At 33.5% G+C, this 25,915-nt stretch overlaps 2 protein-coding genes and 1 pseudogene across 2 annotated transcripts; all 3 read left to right on the top strand.

The window, feature by feature from the left end:
- Window positions 1-6,333: 6,333 nt before the first annotated feature.
- LOC107136217 (olfactory receptor 186) lies at window positions 6,334-7,302 on the top strand. The gene has a single exon (XM_015478408.1). It carries the CDS (start codon window positions 6,376-6,378, stop codon window positions 7,300-7,302), a length of 927 nt encoding a protein of 308 aa, XP_015333894.1. The 5' UTR covers window positions 6,334-6,375.
- Window positions 7,303-16,505: 9,203 nt separating this feature from the next.
- On the top strand, window positions 16,506-17,444 carry LOC107136215 (olfactory receptor 5H8-like). The gene has a single exon (XM_015478407.1). It carries the CDS (start codon window positions 16,515-16,517, stop codon window positions 17,442-17,444), a length of 930 nt encoding a protein of 309 aa, XP_015333893.1. The 5' UTR covers window positions 16,506-16,514.
- Window positions 17,445-24,686: 7,242 nt separating this feature from the next.
- Window positions 24,687-25,628, top strand: LOC107136078 (annotated as a pseudogene).
- The last annotated feature ends 287 nt before the right edge of the window (window positions 25,629-25,915 follow it).

The raw sequence follows: 25,915 nt of genomic DNA, 5'->3' as shown, positions 1-25,915 counted from the left end.
AAACAAATATCATTATTCTATTATTCTGGAGGTCTAGGCTGTTAGGGTCTGTAAACAAGTAGGGATGGCGCCTGGCATTTTGCCAGAGGGAGTGGTTTGTGAAGTAACGCCAGCGAGCCATTAAATGTGGAGATTCCTTATTGGTTGACTGCTGTATCTAGTTTATGTTAATTAAGATAAGCTGTGTGTAATGTATATATACCCCTCCTGTCCTACAATAAACGGCTCCCACTCCTGCTGTATCAGTCTCCACAAGTTGCTCGTCACCCCCTGGTTATTTTGCTGCAGCCGGACTGCGGCACTAGGCCACAGATTATAGCAGATCATCTGCCCTCTTTTTGTTCCCCTGATGGATGCCCCATGAAGTTCCAGAAACAGCATAAATATATTATGTTCTGTGTCTGTTATTTTCTTTTCTTTACAGAAATCCTGCAATTTTACTTATATCTACAGTTTGTTGATTTCCCTTGTTGCATAATATGCCTATTGAACTAATGGATTTTTTTAAATTAACTTTCTGGGTATGTGTTTTATTTTTAAGTGTTATGACCCAAAGAATAGATTGATAATATAAACAGCTGGCATCTATTTCTTTTGCCATAATAAAGTTTTTTTTGGCATATTAATGATTTCTTCTCCATTAAGTATTCTTTAATGCATAAGGAAATATAAAAGATACATATAAAGGATAATTTATCATATGAAGGATGATATCACATAGGGAAGTTCACCCAGGTGACTTAAAAACTGCTCATGTTAGATTTAACCACCACCTGGGAATAAGGTAGCACAGTAGAAATAGTTTATATTATGAAAGCATGTTAATTTCTTAACCTGGAGATTTAAAAGAATTCATGGTTTCTCTCACTTTGTATTACGTGCGTGTGTGTGTGTGTGTGTATAATTTTTTTCAAAAGGTTTTAAAACTTTCTACTTTTCAGGAGATTGCTGACAAAGTAATTCTAGACTATACTCAAAGAAACAACATGATTTGGATGTTGGTAAAAATAAACAATCAGAAACAGAACACCATTTGAGCATTAGCCATAACAGAATATTCAGTATGTGTTTATGTATGTGTCAGAAACTCTCAAGGTTTTTTACACATACAAACCTCTAATTTTGTATAATGATGACCGTCTCCTTCCACCATCCTTGCTATTCCCCTTCTCCCTCCCTTTTTCTCCCAACCCTATTCCCTATCTAGCTTTTCCTTTGGGTTCTTTGAAAACAGTGGTTGACTATTGACTGAACTTTCCTCCTTTCCCTCCCTTCTATGTTCCCTAGTTTATGGTAAACATGATTCTGTTCTCTATTCCTATGATAAACTTTTTTAGATTCCACTTATGAGTGAGATCATTAAGTGTTTGTCTTTGTGCCTGACTTATTTAATTTCACACAATGTCTTCCAGGTCCATTCATATTGTTACAAATGACAGGACTTCATTTTTTATGAATATTATTTAATTGTATAGATATATTTTTAAAATTTATTTCTTACATACATGACAATAGTGGAATGCATTACATTCATAGTTATCCATTCACAGCACAATTTTTTGTAACTCTGTATATAAAGTATGTTCACTCCAAGTTATGCTATTATACATGAGCTCTGTCTCTCTCTCTTTTTTTTTTGCATTACAATTCTTAACACCTTTATACCACAATTTATCAACTCTCTGTTTGTATATAAGGTATGTTGACAGCAAATTCACATCTTCATACATGTATTTTGTATAATGATGACCGTCTCCTTCCACCATCCTTGCTATTCCCCTTCTCCCTCCCTTTTTCTCCCACCCCTATTCCCTATCTAGAGGTAATATTCCTCCCATGCTCTCCCTTCCTACTCCACTTTGAGTCACCCCCCTTATATCAGAGAAAACATTCAGCATTTGATTTTTTGGGATTGGCTAACTTTACTTCTCTAATGCCATCCATTTCCCTGCAAATGCCATGATCTTATTCTTTTTTGGTGCTGAGTAATATTCCATTGTGTATAAATGCCACATTTTAAAAAATCCATTCATCCACTGAAGGACATCTAGGTTGGCTACACAGTTTAGCTATTGTGAATTTTGCTGCTATACACATTGATGTGGCTGTGTCCCTGTAGTATGCTGTTTTTAGGTCCTTTGGGTATAGTCCAAGAAGAGGAATAGCTGGGTCAAATGGTGGTTCCATTCTAGCTTTCCAAGGAATCTCCATACTGCTTTCCAAATTGGCTGCACTAATTGGCAGTCCCACCAGCAGTGTATGAGTGTACCTTTTACAAATGGTACTGGGAAAACTGGAAATCCATATGCAACAAAATGAAAATGAATTCCTATCTCTCACCATGCACAAAAGTTAACTCAAAATGGATCAAGGATCTAGGAATTAAACCAGAGACTCTGTTTCTACTAGAAGAAAAAGTAGGCCCTAATCTTCATCACATTGGGCTAGATCCCAACTTCCTTAATAAGATGCCTATAGCACAAGAATTAAAACCAAGAATCAACAAATGGGATGGATTCAAACTAAAAAGTTTTTTCTCAGCCAAAGAAATAATCTGTGAGGTGAACAGGGAGCATACATCCTGGGAACAAATTTTTACCCCTCACACATCAGATAAAGCTTTAATCTCTAGGGTATATAAAGAGCTCAACAAGATAAGCATGAAAGAAACAAATAATCCAATCAACAAATGGGCCAAGGACCTAAACAGACACTTTTCAGAAGAGGATATACAATCAATCAACAAATGTACAAAAAAGTGTTCATCATCTCTAGCAATCAGAGAAATGCAAATCAAAACTACTCTAAGATAACATCTCACTCCAGTAAGAATGGCAGCCATTATGAAGATATCTTTATATATATATGGATATATATATATATATATCCATATCCATATATGTCATATATATGTGTATATATATTACATTTTCTTTGTATATTCGTCTATTGATGGTGGTAGAACTGATGACTCCTAAGCCCTCTACTGGAACTAATTAAACAGAATCTTCCTTTAAAAAATATCTTCAGGAAATTTATAGATGTTGAAGTTTAGGCAACAGACATCTAGCCTCCTTCCCAAAATAAAAACCTTTGTTTTCATTTTATTTTATTTATTTTTTTGTATTGGAGATTGAACCCTGGGGCGCTTGATCACTGAACCACATCTCTAGCACTCACTTTTTAAAACATTTTAATTAAATACAGGGTCTCTGTAAATTGCTTACTGCCTTGCCAATTTGCTGATCCTGACATTAAACTCAGGATCCTCCTGCCTCAGCCTCCAGAGATTCTGGGATTACAGTAGTGCACCACCATGTTACCTATTCTTTGTTCTTTCCCTTGAACTTTGTCCAGTAAAATTTCTCACCAGATTTCAATTTAAAGTGGGGGAAGTTGGTATATGTTTGGAACCTAAGTTACAATTTGTATGACTATTTTGGATTGGCTCCTAAAGGGAATTTGGATCATTGATCTTATTAAAATCATGTTATTATTAGCTCAGTTAAGATCATAATATCATAGATTGTCAAATTTAGTATATTAACTGAAGTTTTCATAAACCTGTCAGTAGTATCACCCATGGTAGAAGACAGTGGCATAAAATAAAATTTCAATTGTTCAAACTAGAGTTGCCTATGGTGACTCAATGTTTATAAATTCTAAATCCCCTGTGGGGTGACCTGGGTTTCGTACACACATCCAAATCCACAATGCCCAATTGCAAATCTTTACTTTGTCCTACAGAGACTCTTCAGGCACTCCTGGGGAATTGCAGTTCTCCAGGTCTGTTTCTCCTGACAAAACCATAAAGTTATACAACTTGTTGACTCTTGCGTTCAAAGCAAAATTATATAAGCAATAATTTCCTTCACTTGGAAAATGGAGCTTTGAAAATGAATTCATGTGCAAAGAATTATTACCTGTATTCTTGTCACTTGTGTGCTATTATGAAATAATTCTACTTTTGAAAATCTGACACTTTTGAAGGATCTCCATAATTTCTTAGATGATACTGGTAAAAGATAAATTGTTTTATAATGTTAATTATTGTGTGTAAAGAAGGTTTGAGATTTATAAGTTTAAGGTTTATGAACTTAATAAGTTAAGATTTGGTTTCCAGAATTCAGAAATTGCCATGGGAGAATGGTAAATAAAAGGTTAGTAATCATATTTTATTTTTATGTCATATCTGGATAAACAAAGTATAGCTGTAAGATATATTAATTGTGGATTGGCTCTTGAAGGACTTCTGCATTATTGCCTTTATTAAAAGCATGTGACCATATAAATCAAAGCACTGTAGCAATGACTTTATCTTATTAACCCATCAATAATTATAAGTTCTGGTGAACTAGAATATTAAAGGAATCAGAACTAAGTTTAAAGATTCAAGGCACATAGATTCTTAGATAAGAAATATTTGTGAAGATTTTTATATAATTAACCACTTTGAGTAATTATATTTTCTGATTATAACTTTTAAGTCCAATTAAGTAAACATGAACTCTTCTCTACCTTCCCCTCTTCTGAAAATATTTATAGGTCTAATATCTATAGTATACAGATCTATTGTCAGGAATAACAATGAAGGGTGACACAGAGACAAGGTGCAGATGCAGGGAAGGTGGCAGAGTGGTTCTTTGTCCAAGGGGCCATGTTTACTTATACCAATAGGTTACACTGGCTCAGTAGTACCATAACTACATTATTTTTAGAGTTAGATTCTGCAGTTACAATATACAATGTTAGGAACTTTGTACAGGTTGCAAGAAAGTCCATTGTCTGAAGTTACTGTCAGGCAGGCAGATCCAGAAGCACCAAAACTTGGTGAAAGATTGTAGTTATCAAGCAAGCAAGTTCCTTTATTCCAAGGAGTTATGTGCCTATGATCAAGGTTTTTTTTTTTTAAGTATATTGGCAGAGGAGAATTGATAAAATTGTACTTTTATCAAAACAGCCTTTAATTATCTTTCATATTAATTACTCAAATTGATGGAAACTATTTGGAGGAATTAAGACATAGAAACAAGAACATTGCTATAGTGGTCAGGCATCCCATGTCTTTTACATGAAAGTTTCCCAGCATCCAGGCATTCCGTACCATTGCATAGAAATTTCCTAGCCACCAAGCATGCCACAATCATGAAGTTTATCAGAGACCAAACACAGAACCTCTACAATCTATAAATTATATTCCATTCAAAAATATGTATAATGTATAATTATATTGATCTATAAAATGAATAAGATATATTTGATATCATATTACTATATCATATATAGGTCATATATATAGTAAATATATACTATACAAAATATTCATATTATAATAACGTAATATTTGGAGATATAAATATTATAATATATGTAGAATTGAACATTTATAGAAATATACACATCTTTCTTTAAATATTTTTTTATATAGCAATACTAATTGCATAAATGTGCAAGTATATCAGGAATATGCAGAGCAGAACATGTCCCCACTTACTTGTCAAGTATGCATGATTTGAAAAGTACCCACGTAAAACTCAACTTGAAAATTATCAATTATTCTGTAATTTGTGATTGCATGGAAGGAAATTCATTCCATATATAATTTTACTTTTATAGTAAAAGTAAAAAATAAAATAAAAGAAGTAAAAGTAAGTACAGTTATTGACACGTATTCTTTATATTTTCTATGCCTGAATCTGGCCTTTGGTTCATTTTATTCTTCTAAATTAAACTGATGGAGAAGAAAGTGCTCTCAAATAAAACCAGAAATATTTCTAGGGAAATTTAGTTCTAGTTGCTGTATTAAATATAGTTTAAACATTTAAATATACAAAGAAATTTTAGGCAGTGTAAATATATTTATGAACAAGATAAAATTTAAAGTCAGTCTCCTAATCATAAATGAATGTCATAGAAAATAAACTTTGAAAATAAAAGACGGGTCCTGCAGTCCTTGACGATCTGTAAGTCAGGTGAGAACAAATTCTCAGATACTATTTTGACACTGAATATGTAACTAAGTCCTAGTGACTACATTCTGATAACTTTGGAATTTATTTATTGTCTACATCACTCCCAGTGTCTTGTCACACACCAACTGATCATTCTATGTGCATTTAATCACCTCTGGAACATTTTCAGAGTAGATTATTTCATCACATTTTTATAATTGAAGTAAAGGTATTTGTTTCTATTTCTTAATTTTTTCCAATAGTTTCCATCAATTTGAGTAATTAACATGAAAGAAAATTAAAAGGCTGTTTTGATGAAAGTACAGTTTTATCAACTCTCCTCTGCTAATACACAATTTAAAATCCTAGTGATTTTTTTCTTTACATTTATTTCATTTTATTTCAGGGTACATCTAGGGAGGACATGGAAAAGAAAAATGTGACGTTGCTGACTGAATTTGTTCTCACAGGACTCATAGATCGGCAAGGACTGAAGGTCCCATTGTTCTTGCTGTTCTTGATGATATACCTCATCACCATTGTGGGGAATCTTGGTCTGATTGCTCTCATCTGGAATGACCCTCACCTTCACATCCCCATGTACTTGTTCCTGGGGAGTTTAGCATTTGTAGATGCTTGGATATCATCCACTGTGACCCCCAATATGTTGGTCAACTTGTTAGCCAAGAGCAAATCAATATCCCTCTCTGAATGCATGATACAATTTTTTGCCTTTGCATTTGGTGGAACTACAGAATGCTTTCTCTTAGGAACAATGGCTTATGATCGCTATGTAGCAATATGCAAACCATTGCTTTATCCAGTAATTATGACCAATAGACTATGCATCCGACTATTAGTCTTATCATTTGTAGGTGGCTTTCTTCATTCCCTAATTCATGAAGGATTTTTATTCAGATTAACCTTTTGTAATTCTAACATAATACATCACTTTTATTGTGACATTATACCATTGTTTAAGATTTCCTGTACTGACCCTTCTATTAATTTTCTAATGGTATTTATTTTGTCTGGCTCAATTCAAGTATTCACCATTGTGATTGTTCTGGTTTCTTATACACTAGTTCTCTTTACAATTTTAAAAAAGAAGTCTGTCAAAGGCATGAGGAAAGCCTTCTCCACCGGTGGAGCCCATCTCTTATCTGTGTCTTTATACTATGGTCCTCTTCTCTTCATGTATGTTCTCCCTACATCTCAACAAGCAGATAATGGTATGATGGACTCTTTATTTTACACAGTCATAATCCCTGTGTTAAATCCAATTATCTACAGCCTGAGAAATAAGCAAGTCATGGATTCACTGACAAAAATACTGAAGAAAAATATTTAGATCTTATAACAATATCTCTTTTTCCTTTAGAACAAAACTCACAGAATTTTTCCACTGTCTTTGTTGTGGAAAATGTTCCAAGCTTTTTGTAATTATAATTGTCTTGCTTTTATTTTACTCTGATTAAATCAGACTCTCAAGTATGTTAATTATTTAATAAAATCCTTAAAATAGTGATATTTTAATTTGAAAACGTTCAAAGAATTTTAATCAAACTTTCATCCCATACTAAATACTAAATAATTAAGTCAGGAAATAAATGAGAATATTTTACTGACTTATGTGTTCTTCGTGTGATTTTATTAATTCATTAAGTACTAAAATAGCATAATTTAGTTCCAAATGTCTTAAGTAGATATTTAATACAGTTGACAGTGCTGTATAGGTTGGTGATTCATTTCACAGTTGCTCTATTTTGTTGTCAGGTTTGTGTTGAGCAGATGAAAATCTCAGAAAATCTACTGGTCCTACATAATTCCTTTTTTATTAGTTTATTGAGAATCAGTGAATCTTTACATTATATAAAGTCAACTAACATCTCATGGATATACAAATAGAAATTAGGATGTAGTTATTTAAAAAGTTCGACAGTGAAGGCAGCAATTCTAAAAGGATGCTCTTAGCTCAGTCTGTTTTATGAGTAAGAAGATGAGTTGTCTATCTTTGTTCATGATGTCTTTAAAGGCATTTTGCAGCCTTATTTGTAGGATACCCAGCAATGTGAAAAGGTTTATTAATTCAGAAAGCTAATATATGATACAGAAGGATAAAGAGTATAGATGTAGAAATGAAAAGTGTTAGGATGTGAAGAAAATTGTGTCAGCCTTCTAGAAATTAAAAAGAAAAAAATAAAGCAAGCAAGAAAAGCAACTAGGTAACATCTCAAAATTGTTAACATGTATTACCAAAAACCAGTGGCTTTAAATGTGTATTATCAAAGGCCAAATAAAGTGAAGAAGATATAATGTTGTAGTGCCCAGTGTGTATCTGGGAAAGACATGAAAATGAATTAGATTGAATGTTTAGGGGCCTGAAAAATCCTTAATTTTTAGCTTCCTCAGAAGCTAAATGAGTGTGAGTGAGTCATATTCATTTCCATCTGTCTGTCCTCTTTTTTTCTTTCTTTGTACTAGGGATTGAACCCAGCAGGGCTTAACTACCGAGCCACATCCCAAGCTCCCCTCACCTTTTGTTTTTATACAGGGTCTCACTAAGTTGCTTAGTGCCTCTCTAAGTTGCTGAAGCTGACTTTGAACTTGTGATCCTCCTGGCTCAGCCTCCTGAGCCACTCAGTCTTTCCTCTTACTACTGAAATTCCATACACATTCCTACTGATACCAATCAGGATTTCACTTTAAAAACTACTCACCTGTGTGTTTTGCAAAATTCTAGTTACTTATTGCCTCCATTTGGCTTATACCTTCTTTCCCAAATGTAGCAGCCAGATAAGTCTTACTATGCATAAGATTAAATTTCATCCTTCTTCAACACATTTTGGTAAATTACCTTGCTACTAGATTACATACATATATGGTATATAAATCTAGATCTCAATGCATATACATGATTACAAATATATAGGTATGTAGATTTCTTCTTGTGAATGTATATATTGTATGTATGCATGTATTCTTTAACTTGTGTTTTCTCACCTTGAATTATGTGATATTTTCTCCAAAATAAGCTTGTCATAACTCTGGCATCACTTTCTCTAACATTCTAAGGCAATCTATGTTATAACCAAAATGTGTTACTGAAAGCCTGTGGATAAACTTCACTCTCTCTTCTATATACTTTTGTTCATACAGTTATCTCCAGAGAGAATCCCTTGCTGTTTCAATACCCCCTAATTAATTTACAATTGAAATGGTATTCTTTCCTAGGGTCTACCTCAAATGTTATATCCTCTATGAAAATATTGTTGTTCCACTCAAATTGACCTAACAAGTATATATAAAATAGCTAACAGTGTTGTCCATAAAAATTTCCAGGTTACCTTGAAGAAGAATGGATTTTACTTCTTGTTCTCTGAATCAACCTGCACAAATGTATGGGTACAATGGTCTTATATAACATCTTATACAAGGAAATGATAATCAATGTACCAAATATTTGCCAATAACATATCTGATAAAAGATTTTTATGTATGTAGGATGAATGACAACCTCTCAACATATAAAAACAAATTTAATAACCCAATTAAAAATGGACAAAGATGGGCTGGGGATGTGGCCCGGTGGTAGCGCGCTCGCCTGGCATGCCTGCGGCCCAGGTTCGATCCTCAGCACCACATACAAAGATGTTGTGTCCGCCGAAAACTAAAAAAAAATAAATATTAAAAAAAGATTCTCTCTCTCACTCTCTCTTTAAAAAAAAAATTAAAAAAAAAATGGACAAAGATGCAAAGGGATAACTCATTGAAGATATATATTTATGTTAACTAAGGACACAAAAAGCTGCTTGACATAAGTAGACACCTAGTACATGAAAATAAAAGCCACTGAGATATCACAATTTACCTATTAAAATCAATTCAGATCAAAATATTAAAAAGATCCCTGAACTTTTTAGTGAAAAATAGGCAACAAAGTGAGTTAATAAATAATTATGTGCTTTTTAAGGAGGAAGTCACTTTTATGTGAAATTATGGTTAGGATAATCACTACCTAATTGAGCACATCAAATTGTTTACTCCACATTTCTTCAGGGTATTCACAGTGAATCCATTTTTATATATGCTATTTCATTCTCTATATAGTTCCTTTTCCACTGGCAAAATTCTAAGGAATTGAAATAATTGATTAATGAGTCTTTCCCAAAATATGCCCTTTCTTCTTTCACTTATCAGTGAAGGTTAAGTTAAAACAATATGAATTAACTGTGTAGCTATCTACATACACTATTCAGATACAAAAATCTAAAAGCTAATGCAATTAAATTATGATTATTTTCCTGAACAAATGTTTATTTACAAATTCTTAAAGGGGAAATCTGGGCATGTGACTCTGTAAAATAAAGCATGATTATGAAATTTCCAAAATACCCCCCAAGAGTTAGGGAAACATGAATTCCCATCAAAGATGAGGCCATCTTGTCAGCAATTAGCTATAGAATTCTTTCTCAAAAATAAGAAAGGAGCTTTTCCTACCACTAATTCTTCCACACGTGGACAACTTTCCTTTCACAAGGTGCTACTCATGTGGTAGTTAAAATGGCATGCATGCCCAGCAGAGTACTTCCCATTTCACACTTTGCTGTCAACCTTGGTGTCACTCTGGATTGTTCTGTTTACAGGATTTGAAACCTAGAAATTTCTTCTTTGATCACAGTCTCTTCTTTCTCCCCACTTCTTCAATAATTTTTCTTTTCCTGAGCTTACACTTCATCTTTGACTGGCAAAAGAAGGAATCAGATGTATAGAATATAATTTGTTCCAAGTTATTGTCAAAATGAACCTTAATATTCTGCATAACTAAAAGGAACTAAAAAAAGTTATGTATCAAAGGAAGACCAGTAGTGTAAAGGGACCAAGGAAAGGGAGGAGGAGCGGGAAAGGAAAATTATTAGAAAATGGTATTGACCAAATTGCATTTATATTGTGTACATGTACAAATTATTGGTGCACTATAATTATACACTGTTATGTATAATTATAGTGCACCAATAAAAATATATGCAAAAAAAGAAAAAAATTCCTCAAATTTTTTCTCTAAATCGAGGTAAGCAGCAAAACCTGTATCCTAGCCATCTAAGCCCCATGTAGTCTTATGTATACTGCCTCCCAGGGCCATATCTGATCTCTCCCTGAATGATCTCTAATAATCCCCTGCCTGTTCCAAGTGTCCACAGTCATCACTGTGTAAAAAATAAAGACTCTTGAACTCCAATCTATAACTATTAAAAACAGAATCTGTATTTTAAGAGGTCTCCATGAAATTTATAGGCATTAAGACAGAGTTGTATGCTACCTCCCATAGAGATCTCTTGTCTTTTCTCTGCATTTGCTCCTACCTTTGATCTTAGCCTAGTAAAATTTCTCATTAGATTCAGGCTTAAACTAGTTGGATAAAGTACATGTGAAAATGAGCTAGTTTTCATAATGATGACTTTTTTATTTGCTGATTCCTGAATGGAATTTAGATCTTTGGCCATATTAAAATCACATGTTCATTAGCTTTCATGAAGCCATACAAATCAGTACACTCAGAACAAAATGTATATAGACTAGACTTTTTCTCAACATGTTCGAAGTACTATCTGGGGTGCATTGTGGTGGCAAACAGTATAATACCCATTATTAGAGCTAAAACTTTCTATAGTGATGTAATGTTTATGATTCCAGTCTGTAATACCCTGAGGAACAATTTTAGCTTCTCTGTAGCATGTCCAAACATATAATACACAGTGAAAAGACTCACTGTGTCCTAAAGGGAATTCTCAGGTTCTCTTGGGCATTTAGTTCCCACTCCTTCCTCTTTAGCCAAAAGAACATAGACGTGCAATTGGTGGACTCTTACTTTAAGCACACATTTATATACATAGGGTTGCTCAATTTGGAAAATTAAACCTCCAAGATGAATTGGTATCTCAAGAATTGCTACCTATATTTTTGTTGTTTTTATATTGCAATTGTATTTTTTCTGTTTTTCTTACTTTACAGAGCGTAAACTTTAAGGATCTCCACAGTTTCATTCAAGGCATGGATAAGACAGAAATGATTTCTGTGATATTCATTATTCTTTACATGAAAAGTTAAAAAAAATGTTAATTTATAATAATTTGTGTTCGAGTTCACAAAATGCCCAAAAGGTAAGTAAGAATTGAATACTATAAGTGAATTATCTGTGTATTTACTCTATTTTCATGACTTGAGTCTGCATAAAAAAAAGAGCTAGCTGAATGACTGATTTGTTCCTCCTAATGATGTTTTATTACCTTGTTAACATAACTCTAAAAACTTTAAAGGATATATTTGGTGAATCAGAGCAATAATTTAAAACTAGGTTTAAAGATAAAATCATAATTTTTCTTTATAAGTCTTGGTTGATTTTGACAAGAAGATTCATTTTTTTAAGGAAACACATACTCTGATTTAAAAAATTCAATTTATCAGTTAAACATTAGCTCCACTGTTCTTTCACTCATTTTCCAAAATATATTCATTGAATATACATATGCATGTGCACAAACACAGTACATATCTTATATATGTACATGTCTGAAATCAGAAAATATGCATCAAATGTCCATGTTGTGCTCTTTACCCAGAATTTATGACTTAAAAAAGTATCCACACATAAACATATTTGAGAATTTCCAATTATTTTGTGATTTGATATCGCATAGAACAAAGTCCACCCCAAATTAAAATATATTGACCACTGAAATTATTGGTATTGATTATTTATACAGCCTGCTTCAGCTTAAAACCTTAAAACAAATTATCTACTAAAAGATGATTGTTGGAGATGAAAATGTGCTCAAAGTAAAGCTGCTAGGCAAGACAATTACAAACTAGGTTAATATATAAGTAGAGACCATTTTATTCAGGCACAGTGGATTTCCTAATTAGGAGATACAGGATCAGTTAAAAAAAAACCCAATCCATTATTCCACTGGAGACAAAGGGAGACAGTCTTATATAACATTAAAATGTGATAAGGTGCACACAGCTGAAACATTCTTCAAAATACAAAGATTAAGTAAGTTCAGCTGTTTGGTAAATGACACAAATTAGGATTATCATAAATTGTGTAGGTCCTTTGAAATGTCCAGGTCAGGAACAAGATGGCCACTCTGATATTTCTTACTCCTTATAGGATATTGGGAAGATCTCCCCCCTGGCACATTCAATTTCCATCATGTTATCTGGGAGACAACCCACTCTCTATCCACAAATTTCTAAGTTTGGAAAACAATATTTGCCTGTCTTTGACCACCCAGCTAAAGAAAATCAAAAGAATACAGAAGCAACGTGCAGAGGCAAAATGGCAGAGTAGCAGAATGGCAGAATGGCAGAAAGGTATAAAAGCCCCTTGTCCAAGCTGCCATCTTTATTTATATCAATAGGTTACATTAGGTCACTGGCATCAGTAGCACAGCATTGTTCATTGTGTCATTTGGCAGGTTACAGAGTTAGCAACATTACTAGCTTATTCCTCACTTATTATAGTTGCAATGTGTAATATTAGGAGTTTTGCGTGGCTCTCAAGGAGGTTCATTGTTTAAAGTTACTGTTATGTGGACAGGTTCAGGCCCAGTGGAGCTTGGTGAAACATTCTGGTTGTCTAATAGGAGTGTTTCTTTATTCCCAGGAGCTGAGTGCCTGAGACCAAGGATGAGGCTGATAAGACTCTAGCACAGAGCTTCCCATGAAGGTCATTGCCACAGCAGTTAGGCATTGCACATGTATTAGTTACCTTATTAGTTCCTGGGGGAAACTGCAGAATATTCCAAGGGTGGAAAACAAGGTGCCTATTACCCCCCAGGGAGTTTGCTCACCAGAAGAATGCTGTCCTGTAGGTTTCCACAGCCAGAATCTTTATACCTCACAGTCTTTTTATTTTATTTCTTTAAAATTTTGTACCAGGCATTAAACCCAGGGGAGCACTTAACCATTGAGCCACATCCCTAGCTCTTTTTTATGAGACAGGGTCTTGCTAAGTTATTTGGGGCCTCACTTAAGTTGCTGAGATTGACTTTGAACTTGTGATCCTTCTGTCTCAGCATCCTCAGTTGTTGGGATTGCCTCAGCCTCCTGAGCTTCTGGGATTAAAGTTATGTACCACCATGCCTGACCCGGCAGTCATGTTGAATTTTTTTGTTTGTTATCAAAACAAACAAAACTTCTAGTGTAAATCACTTCTAATTACTACAATAACAAAGAAACTTTTAAATAAGAAAACAACTTTTAGGCGGTGCTAGTATATTTAAGAGCAAAATAATTTTTAATGTAAATTTAAAAGTCAAATCTTTCTTTAATATACAAATTTTATTGGAAATTAAACTTTGAATTGTAACAGTAAAGAATTTGCAACTTTTAATGAAGTGCAGATTTAAGGTGTTTATTTTCTCTCAAGTCTCTGAGCCTTTCTTTTTAATTCTTACTTAGCCGTTTTTTATTCTTTCTTTATTCCTCTTCTCTGCCTCATATTTCACATACTTATCTATGTATGTACTCTTTATTTTCTTCTTATTTCTTTTCTTTTTTTTTCTTTACAAAACTCAAATTTTAAAACGTATCCTTTCCCCTTTCTCCTTTTCCTGTCTTTACTTCTCCTTACTATGGAATACTTTCACTGCAAATTCTTACAATATAAATGTTTTGCATTTGTCTATGGCAGTAGACATGTGACAATGCTTCATGTCACTTGTAATCCTTACTGTAGGGCCAGTTGTTTTGCATCCAGTCTTTGTTATTCTCTGACCTTTATCTATATCCAATTGGACAATGCCCTTACTAAAGCCACCACAAATCTCTTATTTTCATAGTCAGGGATCTCTATTGAATCATTGTCTTACTAGAACAGTTGCTCATCTTCCTCTTTTTATGTCCAATCATGTCAGTCAATTTTCCAGTTTTCCTCCTGTTTTTCCCATCGCTATCTCAGAACATTGTTTTAGTCTCTCCCTTTTCTCTTTTCATCTGAACTTAACTCTTGGTTACAACAGGAAATTAGTTTATGAATGGATATTGGTGTTCCATCATAAAAAGGCTAGGGAGATTGGAGGAATAAACTGCAAAAATCGGGCATGAACAGAATGAAGTAATGCAATCTATCAGCAGCCAAAATCATTTCCCAACACTGGTTCAATGAAGTCTTACTTCTGTAGAATTTTATAATGTTACAGCTAATGCTATTAATTCCTTTGTTGAACGTGGGACACATTTACTGGCGTCTTGATATTCCTATCTTGGCTGCAGTTCCAATATTCTCTCTGATCACTGTTCCTTTTACTATTCTACAAATTCCAAATGTATGATAGGTTGGTCTTGCTGGCCAAACTTAGGTTTAGTGCCCTTACTCTAGGTGCAATAAGGCTGGATTGTGAGTTTTTTAGCTCTAGGGGGCAAATAGTCTCTGTCAATCATCAAGATTTATGTGGTAGAAAAGAATATCAGCTGATGAACATCTATAAATGGTACATGAACACTTTATAACCTGATAAATATGTTTCTTGGCTCTCTATTCCTCTTCTACAAAAGACACACTCTTCAAAGTGTAGGACTTTCAATGACTCCTTTTCCGTTATTTTTCCAATGATAGAGATGTACTATTATTAATTATATGTCACCTGGATTTTTACAGGATATTCCTTCCGAATATCTAAGAATATGAGTTCTCAATCTCATTTCAAGTCACCATGTGACTACATTATTTTTTACTGACAATTCTCCTTCTAATATGTCTTAGAGTCCTGTTGACTGTATATTCTGAACCCTTTTGAATTAATTTATCTTCCTCCTGATCACTCCTAAAGTCTTATCATACATGGGCAAAGCACTTTCCAGGTATGTGGAGCACCTGAATAGCATTTTAAAAAATAAGCAGTCCTACATCTTATTCTTGAACTATGGAGTCCATTTCTACATTAATATCCCATACTCCATATTTTGGTGGTAAATCTTTACAGACATTTCAGATAAATAATCTGGTCTGGGATAACGAGCCAATAGAAACAGCTTCCTGATTTGTATATCTGAATCCTGTTACTTCTGTTGCAGGCTATTTTCTGTAAGAATGGTATTTAAAAGAAAATTTACATGTCTATGTATCTTAAAAGTTTTCAATGCATTCCTATTGCCTGCTAAAGGAAGGTTAAATTTCCTCATGTCTTTGAGGTCATTTTTTAGTCCTGCATTTGGAAAGATCTGTTTCCTTGAACCTACATACATGTGTCAGACTCAGGATTTATTCCAACACACTAATTTTTATGCACATAAATTTAGCATATGCTAAATGACTTTCATTTTTTTCCTAAATCTGTTTATTTCTGGATATTCAATGCACTAAAATCATTGTGTATTCTTATCCTACAATTCTCTCCAAACACTTTCCATTGATTAGAGGGTAACAACCAACTATAAAGTATATGCTTATAAGTGTACGCTTTTTTTCAGTTTATCTCTAATAGTTTCACTTTATAAATACTTATAATATATTCCTTTTGCATTTATTGCATTTCATTTGAGGTGATATCCGAAGAGGATATGGAAAAGGACAATACAACTTTGCTGACAGAGTTTGTTCTCACCGGACTCCCTCATCATCAAGAGTGGCAAATCCCCCTGTTCCTGTTTTTCCTTGTGATATACCTCATCACCATGGTGGGGAACCTTGGTCTGATTTCTCTGATCTGGAAGGATGCTCACCTCCACATCCCCATGTACTTTTTTCTTGGTAATTTAGCCTTTGTGGATACTTGGATATCATCCACAGTGACCCCAAATATGCTGGTCAATATGTTAGTCAAGAGCAAAATGATCTCTCTCACTGAATGCAAGATTCAATTCTTTTCCTTTGCAGTCAGTATAACTACAGAATGTTTTCTCCTGGCAGCAATGGCTTATGATCGCTATGTAGCCATATGCCACCCTTTACATTATCCAGTGATTATGACCAATAGACTATGCATACATCTAGTAGTTTTGTCATTTGTAGGTGGCTTTCTTCATGCCATACTTCATGAAAGTTTTTTATTGAAATTAACCTTCTGTAATTCCAACATAATACATCACTTTTACTGTGACATTGTAGCATTGCTAAAGATCTCCTGTACTGATCCTTCTATTAATTACCTATTAATTTTTATTTTCTCTGGTTCAGTTCAAGTTTTCAGCATTGTGACTATACTCATCTCTTATACGTTTGTTCTCTTTACAATTTTAAAAAAGAAGTCTGAGAAGGGTGTAAGAAAAGCCTTCTCCACCTGTGGAGCCCATCTCTTTTCTGTAACTTTATACTATGTCCCCCTTCTCTTCATGTACGTACATCCTGCATCTTCACAAGCAAATGATAAAGATATGATCTTTTCTGTCTTTTACATGGTTATAATTCCTGTGTTAAATCCCATTATCTATAGCCTGAGAAACAGGCAAGTCATAGATTCACTGACAAAAACCTTAAAGGGAAATGTTTAGATCTTATGGTAGAGTGCATTTTCCTTTTACCAAAAACAGTGGCAAACTCTTAAAAGATATTTGGGTATTTTTTAGGTTCATGTTAGATATATTTTGCTATTACAATTGTCTTCTTTTTAAAATGACTCAGTCATTAGTCATTTAAATATTTGTATATGCCCTGTAACAATATATAAGGAATTTAGTTAAGTGCTCAAGCTATACTACAATTAATAAAAAAAGAAAACATTTTATAGGATTGTGTGGTCTTTAATGTTGTTTTATACATGGAAAAGATTATGTAGATTCTTCTGATGAAGATGTGATTATGATGTCTTTGATACTAATAGAGGTGTATAAACTGGAGACTCATATCATATTTCCTCCAGGGTGGGTAGCACTTCTGTGTTTTGTTAAACACAAGCAAATCTCGTGAATTCAGTTACTGCATGTCTGAAGGTTGTTTTTTTTTTTTTAGTTGTTTGTATAAATTTTCCGTTGTCCTGTTGGTTTCTTTGCAATTACATGGCTTTTGGCTGTTTCCTTCATTTTTATGACTGGAAGAATACATTGGTTTGTACTTCTATCATTTTAAAGATCAGTTTCTCTAATTGGATCCTTAAATGAGAGATAAACAACAATTTCTAAGTACATAGGCAGGGTATACAAACATGTCAAGTCTCGTCTTATTTTGTGAGTATAGAATAGGCATTTGGGACCTCCTACTAATTCTGACTTCCTCAGCAGAGGACCCTTCATGGTCTATGGATTCTTGTGCTCTAGTTTGTTGTTTATAATTAATCTCAGTACTTGAAATCTTGAAACTTACAAAAATATTAACACTATTTGATGATCCCATTCTCACTTGTGTTATAAATTTATCCCTATACATTTTTTATACACATCATTTTTGTCACTCTAGAGCTTTAGGAAAAGGAATAAAATATGTACTTTGCAAAGCCAAAATTTTGAATATGGTATTATTAATTTCTCAAAAGGAAACTATGAAATCCATATGTATTGTTTAATGAATATTTGGTTGTAAAGGATGATATACATACTTAGTGCACCCAGTTGCCTGGAGCAGTGCTCATGTTGCATTGAAACCACTCCATGAAATACTAGTAACAAAATGTAAATTTTATTATGAAAGTGAATTACTTCCTTATTTTGGAAATTTAAGATAATTCATAGTCATGCTCTCTCTCTATGAATACATTTTTAATGCCTTCTTTTTTTTTCCAGGATACCACTGACAAAATTATCTTTAGTTCTAGGAAACTATATCATTAGGACTTAGGTAGGAACAAAGATTTGTTGGAATTTTTAGAGTTCTTTTAAAAATGTGGTTTGCACAAATTATTGGGCATTAGAATAACCTGGAGAGCTTGTGAAAACACAAAAACCAAGTGTCATCTATTGTCCAATGCAGTGGTGCCAATACTTTCAGTTTGAGATCACATTTAGAAGATCATTGTTAAAATAATCAATGAAACAAAATTTTTATAATTCAATACAGTTAGGGATTACCATGCTCATAATCCACGAATTGTTTTCCTTTAACATTGGGAAAAGAACAAAATCCTTCATCTATCTTCCCAGGTCTTTGAAGGTCTGATGGATGCTGACTTCCCTGGCACCACCTGCCTCTTTCTGACTTCTACCTTTGCAGACTAGCCCATTTAGAGTTTTTGGTTTTCTATTGATCAAGTCCCTCTCATAATCTAGGTCCTAAAATCATGAAAGCCATATAGTTAGCAAGCATCCACTGTCATCACCTTGTTATGAATAAAGACCCCAGAGCCCTAACAAATATGCAATTTTGTTTATATTTTCATATAAATTAAAAATATTTATATGAAATTCATTGTCATTGTTGTTTAGAAAGGAAGACATGGGTCAAATCCAATTGTGGTACGGTACTTATTTTTTGTTTTCTTTAGATACTCATTCTAACAATTGCCTAGTAAGTTTCAGATTAAAGTGAGGAAGCTTGGTATATGTCTGGAATTTAAGCTCCAGTTTGCATGAGGAGGACCACTTTATTTGAGGTTGGCTCCTGAAGGGAATTAAATTCTTCTTGTTCTTGTTAAAATGCTGTTCTGATGAGCTCAGACCGAAACATACTAATCAAAGCACTCAGAATGGTACTTTTTATAAATAAACTGTAGTTCCATAAACATGTTTTAAGTGTCCTCTGTGGGGTAAAATATAGAATTAATTTTTTTAATTAAAATTAGAACTGTTTAAAATTACTTATGTTTATATCACAGCATTCTTATGCTTGGGGAGCAAACTGAACTTCTCATACATATCCAACTCCACAGTGCCCAATAGTACAACTTCATTGGTCCTACAGGGAACTCTCTGATACTCTTAGGGGACTTAAAAACTTCACTCCTTGCATTGTAGAAAAAAAAGTCACAGAGTTATATAACTAGTTGACTCTTGTGTTCAAGTAAACCTACATAAATAGAATTTTATTGAGGCTGGGAATTAAACCTCTGAAATGAATGAGCAGGCAAAGAATTGTCATGCTTGTTATTTTCTATTTTGTGCTATTGTCTTTTTTTCCAGCTTTACAAACCCTAATAAATTTTAAGGAACTTTGCACTCTTTCAATGTATCAGTAAGACTACAAAATTTTCCGTAGTTTTAACATTCTGTATAGTAAAGTGAAAAACTGTAACTTGTAACAATTTAGATTGGGTTTAAAAGATGACCAAAGACAGGGTCAAAAATGGAAAACAGTGCACTCCCCTTCATATTTAAGTTTATGCTGACCTTTGGAGAAGCAAAAATGCTGTAAGACTGATTTCTTCTCTGTTGTAATATGTTTGTTATCTAGTTAACCTAAAAATAATGACTTTATTTCAAGTTCTGGAACTTTAAATAATTCACATATGGATTTAAAGTTTCAATTCATACTGATTCTTATGTAAGAAATGTTTCAAACAATTCTAATAAAATGACCCATAGGATTTGGTTCATCATGCCTTCTGATTAAAATGTTCAAGGTGTCACTTAAATATTATTTCTCTGCTGTCACCAGCATGTGACAATATTTTGTTAAATATTTTATATGTATTTATCAGGAAAGATGATAAAAATGTTCTTTCACTGCTCTTTCCAGCATGTGTGATTTAAGAAATACCCACACAAAAGTTGAATTTGATCATTTTGAATTATCAAGTGAAAAGGAATTTCAGGGAGAGTATTTTGTTCCAAATAGAGCACATTCATACTGTAATTATTGGTACTTTTTTACTTATATTGCATTTTCCGGGATTCTGTAGTTGATTACTATATATTTTACTAAAAATGCTTGTGGGGGATCAAAATGCTATCAATTGAAAGAAGCAGGATTTCTAGAGAAAATTTATTTCAATCACTGTAACAACAATAGTAAAGAAAATTGAAAAGTTTTATTGTATATATTTGATTTTTACCACATGATGTTTTGATATACATGTATGTAGTGAACTGATTGATCAAGTCAAGCAAATTAGCACTCAGTCATATCATAGAGTTACTTTTTTGTAGGTATTGGTGGTGAGAATACCTAAAACCAATTCTCTGGTCATATTACTAGTATTTAGTTAAATATTTTTAATCATTAAGTTATAATTCTCGTGATGTGCTCATATTTAAAGGTAAATCAATTTTTAAAAATGCATTTTGAATTGAAGGAAAAGACAAGTATCCTTTGGTTGACAATTTTTAATTAATTCCAGAGAAAAGATAAATTCCCTCACACAAATCTCTAAGCCTTTCCCTTTTATTTCATGTTCACCCTTTCTTGAATATTTCCTTTCTCCTTGACTTTTTTAAAACAATTGATAGCTTTAATTTTTTCTTTAGATCGATCCATTATGAGTACACACGATATTGGTATTTTACACAGACCTGTCTCAGTTATATTCTGCCTTTTTTCTTCCTTCCTTTATTTTCTTTTCACTCACCACGAATTCTCATTTGACTTGATCTTTTGAAGCTCTCCTCTTCTTCCTTTCCTCTCTTCTTTCTTTTAAAACTTTTATAGAAATTGTCTACAGGAAAATATATTTGCCTGCAGGATGAAAATGCCAACTGTTCTCTAATCACTTAGAATGCAGTCCTTCATTTTCCTCACTGTTGTTCTACTTGCTTCCTATGCACTTTAAACTATTCACTGAACTTAATTCTATCACATAACAAAAACTCTTCTGACTAAATTTGCGAAAAATTTCTTCATTGTCACACTCAATTATCTCTGTTAGTTCCTTTTTCCTGCTAGATTATTTATTGTGGTTTTTACCTCCATTCTTCACTCATTTTTTTTCTTGATTATCTTTCTACACTTCATGTTCAAAACACCCAGCTTTCCAGTTCTCCCTTACTTCTCAGATCAGTCTACTTATGTAATTTTTTCTGTTCCTTCTTTTGTTTCTTTTTAAATTCAGGTTTCTGATTTGGGAAAAGCAATGAGTTTATATTAAATGAAAATAGGCTCAATGCACAAAATGGTAGAGATTGGAGCAATTATGTGGAAGAATGGTCAGGAACAGAAGGGCACTAGTCAGACAATCAATAGTAAAGAGCATCTCCCAACACATCTGAACATCTCACTATTACCAGTGTGGACCACAGATGTCAAAACTTACACTGACATTGCCATGGCCATAGATGCAGGATGCTTTTGCTGGAGTCTTGATACCTTTGCCTTTGCAACCCAAATTCTCTTTTGCCATGGACCTTCTTCTCTCCATACTCCAAGTCATATGTGGATTTCACTGGGCAAACCTAGACTGAGTCACCTATACTAGGGGATAGGGTTATGATAAAGTGGGTTTCTGGCCATTTGGGCTTCTTGCAAATTACCTCTTCCCACCAGAAAAACTCACAGAGCAGGAAAAGGGGTATGGATGTGGGCATCTAATAAGTGACATCTATCCACATTATTACCTCTTTAATATACCTTCCTCTTTATATTTTTTTCTTCCTTGCCTTTTACTTCACTACATTTTCTGATGAGTAGGTTACCCATAACTGTGACTCCAACTACCAGGTCATTACTTCAATTAGTATACAGTAAACCCAATTCACTAAGTTAATCTCACCTGGTGGTTGAGAGGATGCTTCTTCCATGAATTTGTAGATGAACTTATGTTCTTGTTTTTTCTTTATGATTGTCTACCTAGATACCAACTCACTGCTCTCTCCTTCACTGACTATGCTTTAATGCTTAAACTGTAATAGAGTCCTGGTGATTTTATATCCTGAATACTTTTGAATCTGTTCTTCATTCTTCTAATCACTACATAGGTCATATCACATATAGACTAGGAAATACACTTTATTTTTGCATCATCAGAGGAGTATTTTTAAGGTCTAGATTCTTAACAGATTCTTCAGTCACTGACTCAGTTTCTGCAGTAATGTCTCACAACCTATCTTCTGTAAAAATGCCCATGTAGTTCAATGAGATGTATTATTTGTTTTGGTTTTCCCTGGATAGTAAGTAGTAATAGCTTCCAAATTAGTGTTCCTGGCTCCATGGTCCCTTTTGTATGGCCACTTTGTATACTACAAAACATTGAATTTAGAAAATATTTTATGACCTCATTCTACATCTTAAAATATCCTAGTACAAATGCATTGCCAGAAGAATAAAGCTCAAATTGCTTCAGATGACATTCAATTCATTTTATAATCCAGACCATTCATACAGATTTTTTTCTAGATCCTGAACCATGTTCAGGTCACAGAATTTTCAACCACATTCAGTACTTCCCGATTGATTTTTTAAAAGTTTAGAAGGCCTTTGACATTCTCTGAAACTGTTACTTCATGTACATTTATTGAAAGGAACTAATTATATGTTTTTTACTATTTCTCATTCTCAAAAATGATTTTTTTGTATGTTGAAAGGAAAGGTTACTCTTAAAAGTTTATGATTTTTCCTTTTTACATTGGTTCTTTTTTAATATACAATAGAATATACTATGACATAAGTATAAAAGCATGAAATATAATTTGTTCTAATTCACTCCCCAGTACTTACCCTACCCATCCCTTCCTTCCACACCCTCTTCCTTCCCTTTACCCTATTGATATTTTTACTATTTACTTATAGTTTTTATTTTTAATTAGTATCTTGTGGATGTCCACAATGATGCGATTCACTGTGGCATTCTCTTATATGCACACAGGAAATTTAGACTCATCCCATTGACTTTCCCTATCCTATCCTCTCTCCATTTCTTTCATTCCTCTTTGTTTACTCCTCTGATCTTACTTCTTTTATCCCCCCCACACCTTATTTTGAACTAACTTCAGAGAAAACATTTAACCTTTTAATTTTGACTCATTTCACTTAGCATAATAGTCTCCAGTTCTATCCATTTACCACTAAATGCCATAAAGTCATTGTTCTTTATAGCTGAGTAATACTCCATTGTGTAAATATACCACATTTTCTTTATCCATTCATCTGTTGAGGGGCACTGAACCTAAATACCATAGCTTATCTATTGTGAACTATGCTGCTATAAACATTGTTGTGGGCACAACACTGTAGAATGCTGATTTTAAATCCTTTGAAGGTATATTGAGTAGTAGGAGAAAGGAGTCATATTTGGGTTCCATTCCTATTCTTTTGAGGAATCTCCATACTGCTTTCCAGAGTGGTTGTTCTAATTTGCAATCCCACCAAGAATATATGAATGTACCTTTCTCCCCACATCCTCACCAACATTCATTATTACTTGTATTCTTGATAATTACTATTCTAACTGGAATGAGATGGATCTCAGCACAGTTTTAATTTGCATTTCTCTAATTGATAGAGATGTTGAATATTTTTTCAAGTATTTGTTGACTCTTCATATTTCTTCTTTTGAGAAGGGTCTATTCAGTTCCTTTGCCCATTTATTGATTGGGTGATTTGTATTTTTGGTATTAACTTTTTTTCACTCCTTGTATATCCTGAATATTAATACCCTGAGGAACAGGTAGAAAAGATTTTCTCCCTTTCTGTAGGTTCTCTCTTTCAGCTCATGTGTTTCCTTTGTTGTGAGGAAACTTTTTATTTTGATTCCATACCATTTATTAATTTTTAATTTTACCTCTTTCACTTTAGGAGTCTTGTTAAAAAAGTCAATGTCTGAGCCAATAGGGGAGTGTTGGGGCTACAAGTTCATCTAGACTCCTCTCCAATTTTCTGATTAAAATCCTATGTGAATGTTTTTGCTTGTTTTTCATGTTCACTGAATTTCATTTCAGGCAACATCCAGTGCAGACATGGAAAAATAAAACACAACTTTGCTGACAGAGTTTGTTCTTACAGGACTGACAAACTAACCACAGTGGAAAATCATCCTCTTCCTGGTGTTCTTTGTGACATACCTCATCACCATGGTGGGGAACCTTGGTCTGATTTCTCTTATCTGGAAAGATCCTCACCTTCACATCCCCATGTACTTTCTACTTGGGCATTTAGCCTTTGTGGATGCTTGGATATCATCCACAGTGACCCCAAAGATGCTTGTCAACTTCCTAGAAGAGAGCAACATATCTCTTGCTGAATGCATGGTACAGTTTTTTTTTCATTTGCAAGCAGCGCAACCACAGAGTGTTTCCTCTTGGCAGCAATGGCTTATGATCGCTATGTAGCTATATGTCAACCTCTACTGTATCCTGTGATTATGACCAATAGACTATGCGTTTGGCTACTAGTTTTGTCATTTGTAGGTGGCTTTCTTCATGCCGTACTTCATGAAAGCTTTTTACTCAGATTAACCTTCTGTAATTCCAACATAGTACATCACTTTTTCTGTGAGGTTATACCATTATTAAAGATTTCTTGTACTGATCCTTCTATCAATCATCTAATGCTTTTTATTTTCTCTGGTTCAGTTCAAGTTTTCAGCACTGTGACTATTCTTATTTCTTATACACTAGTTCTCTTTACAATTTTAAAAAAGAAGTCTGAAAAGGGAATGAGAAAAGCCTTCTCCACCTGTGGAGCCCATCTCTTTTCTGACTTTGTACTATGTCCCTCTTCTTTTTTTTTCTTCACAAGCAGATGATCAAGACATGTTCTTCTCTATAGTTTACACTGTCATCATTCCTGTGTTAAATCCTGTGATATACAGCCTAAGAAACAAGCAGGTCATAGATTCGATAACAAAAATGTTGAACAGAAATGTTCCAATCTCCTGTTAATATCTGTTATCCTTTTATTAAAATAATCACAAAACAATGGAGTGTTGAAAGATTTTTGTTATTATGTTTTTCTAGAATGTTAATTAAGGTTTTGTGTCTACTTTGGTCTTTAAAATATTTTTAGATATTATTCTTATACATGTAAAGAATTTTATCAACTCTTTATATTACAGTTGAATGAGAAAAGCAGAACACATGTGATAAAGTTTATAGGCTTATATGTTGTCACATTATAAATACACTGAATATTAAAATAATGTGGTTACTCTCAAGAGGACCTGCATATG

This window comes from Marmota marmota, unplaced genomic scaffold, assembly GCF_001458135.2.
Source record: "Marmota marmota marmota unplaced genomic scaffold, marMar, whole genome shotgun sequence".
Classification (NCBI taxonomy): Eukaryota; Metazoa; Chordata; class Mammalia; order Rodentia; family Sciuridae; genus Marmota; species Marmota marmota.
This window is presented reverse-complemented; position numbering and strand designations above follow the sequence as displayed.

Coding starts and splice junctions, on each gene's coding strand:
- LOC107136217 (XM_015478408.1), top strand. CDS start 6,376: ATGGAAAAGAAAAATGTGACGTTGCTGACTGAATTTGTTCTCACAGGA.
- LOC107136215 (XM_015478407.1), top strand. CDS start 16,515: ATGGAAAAGGACAATACAACTTTGCTGACAGAGTTTGTTCTCACCGGA.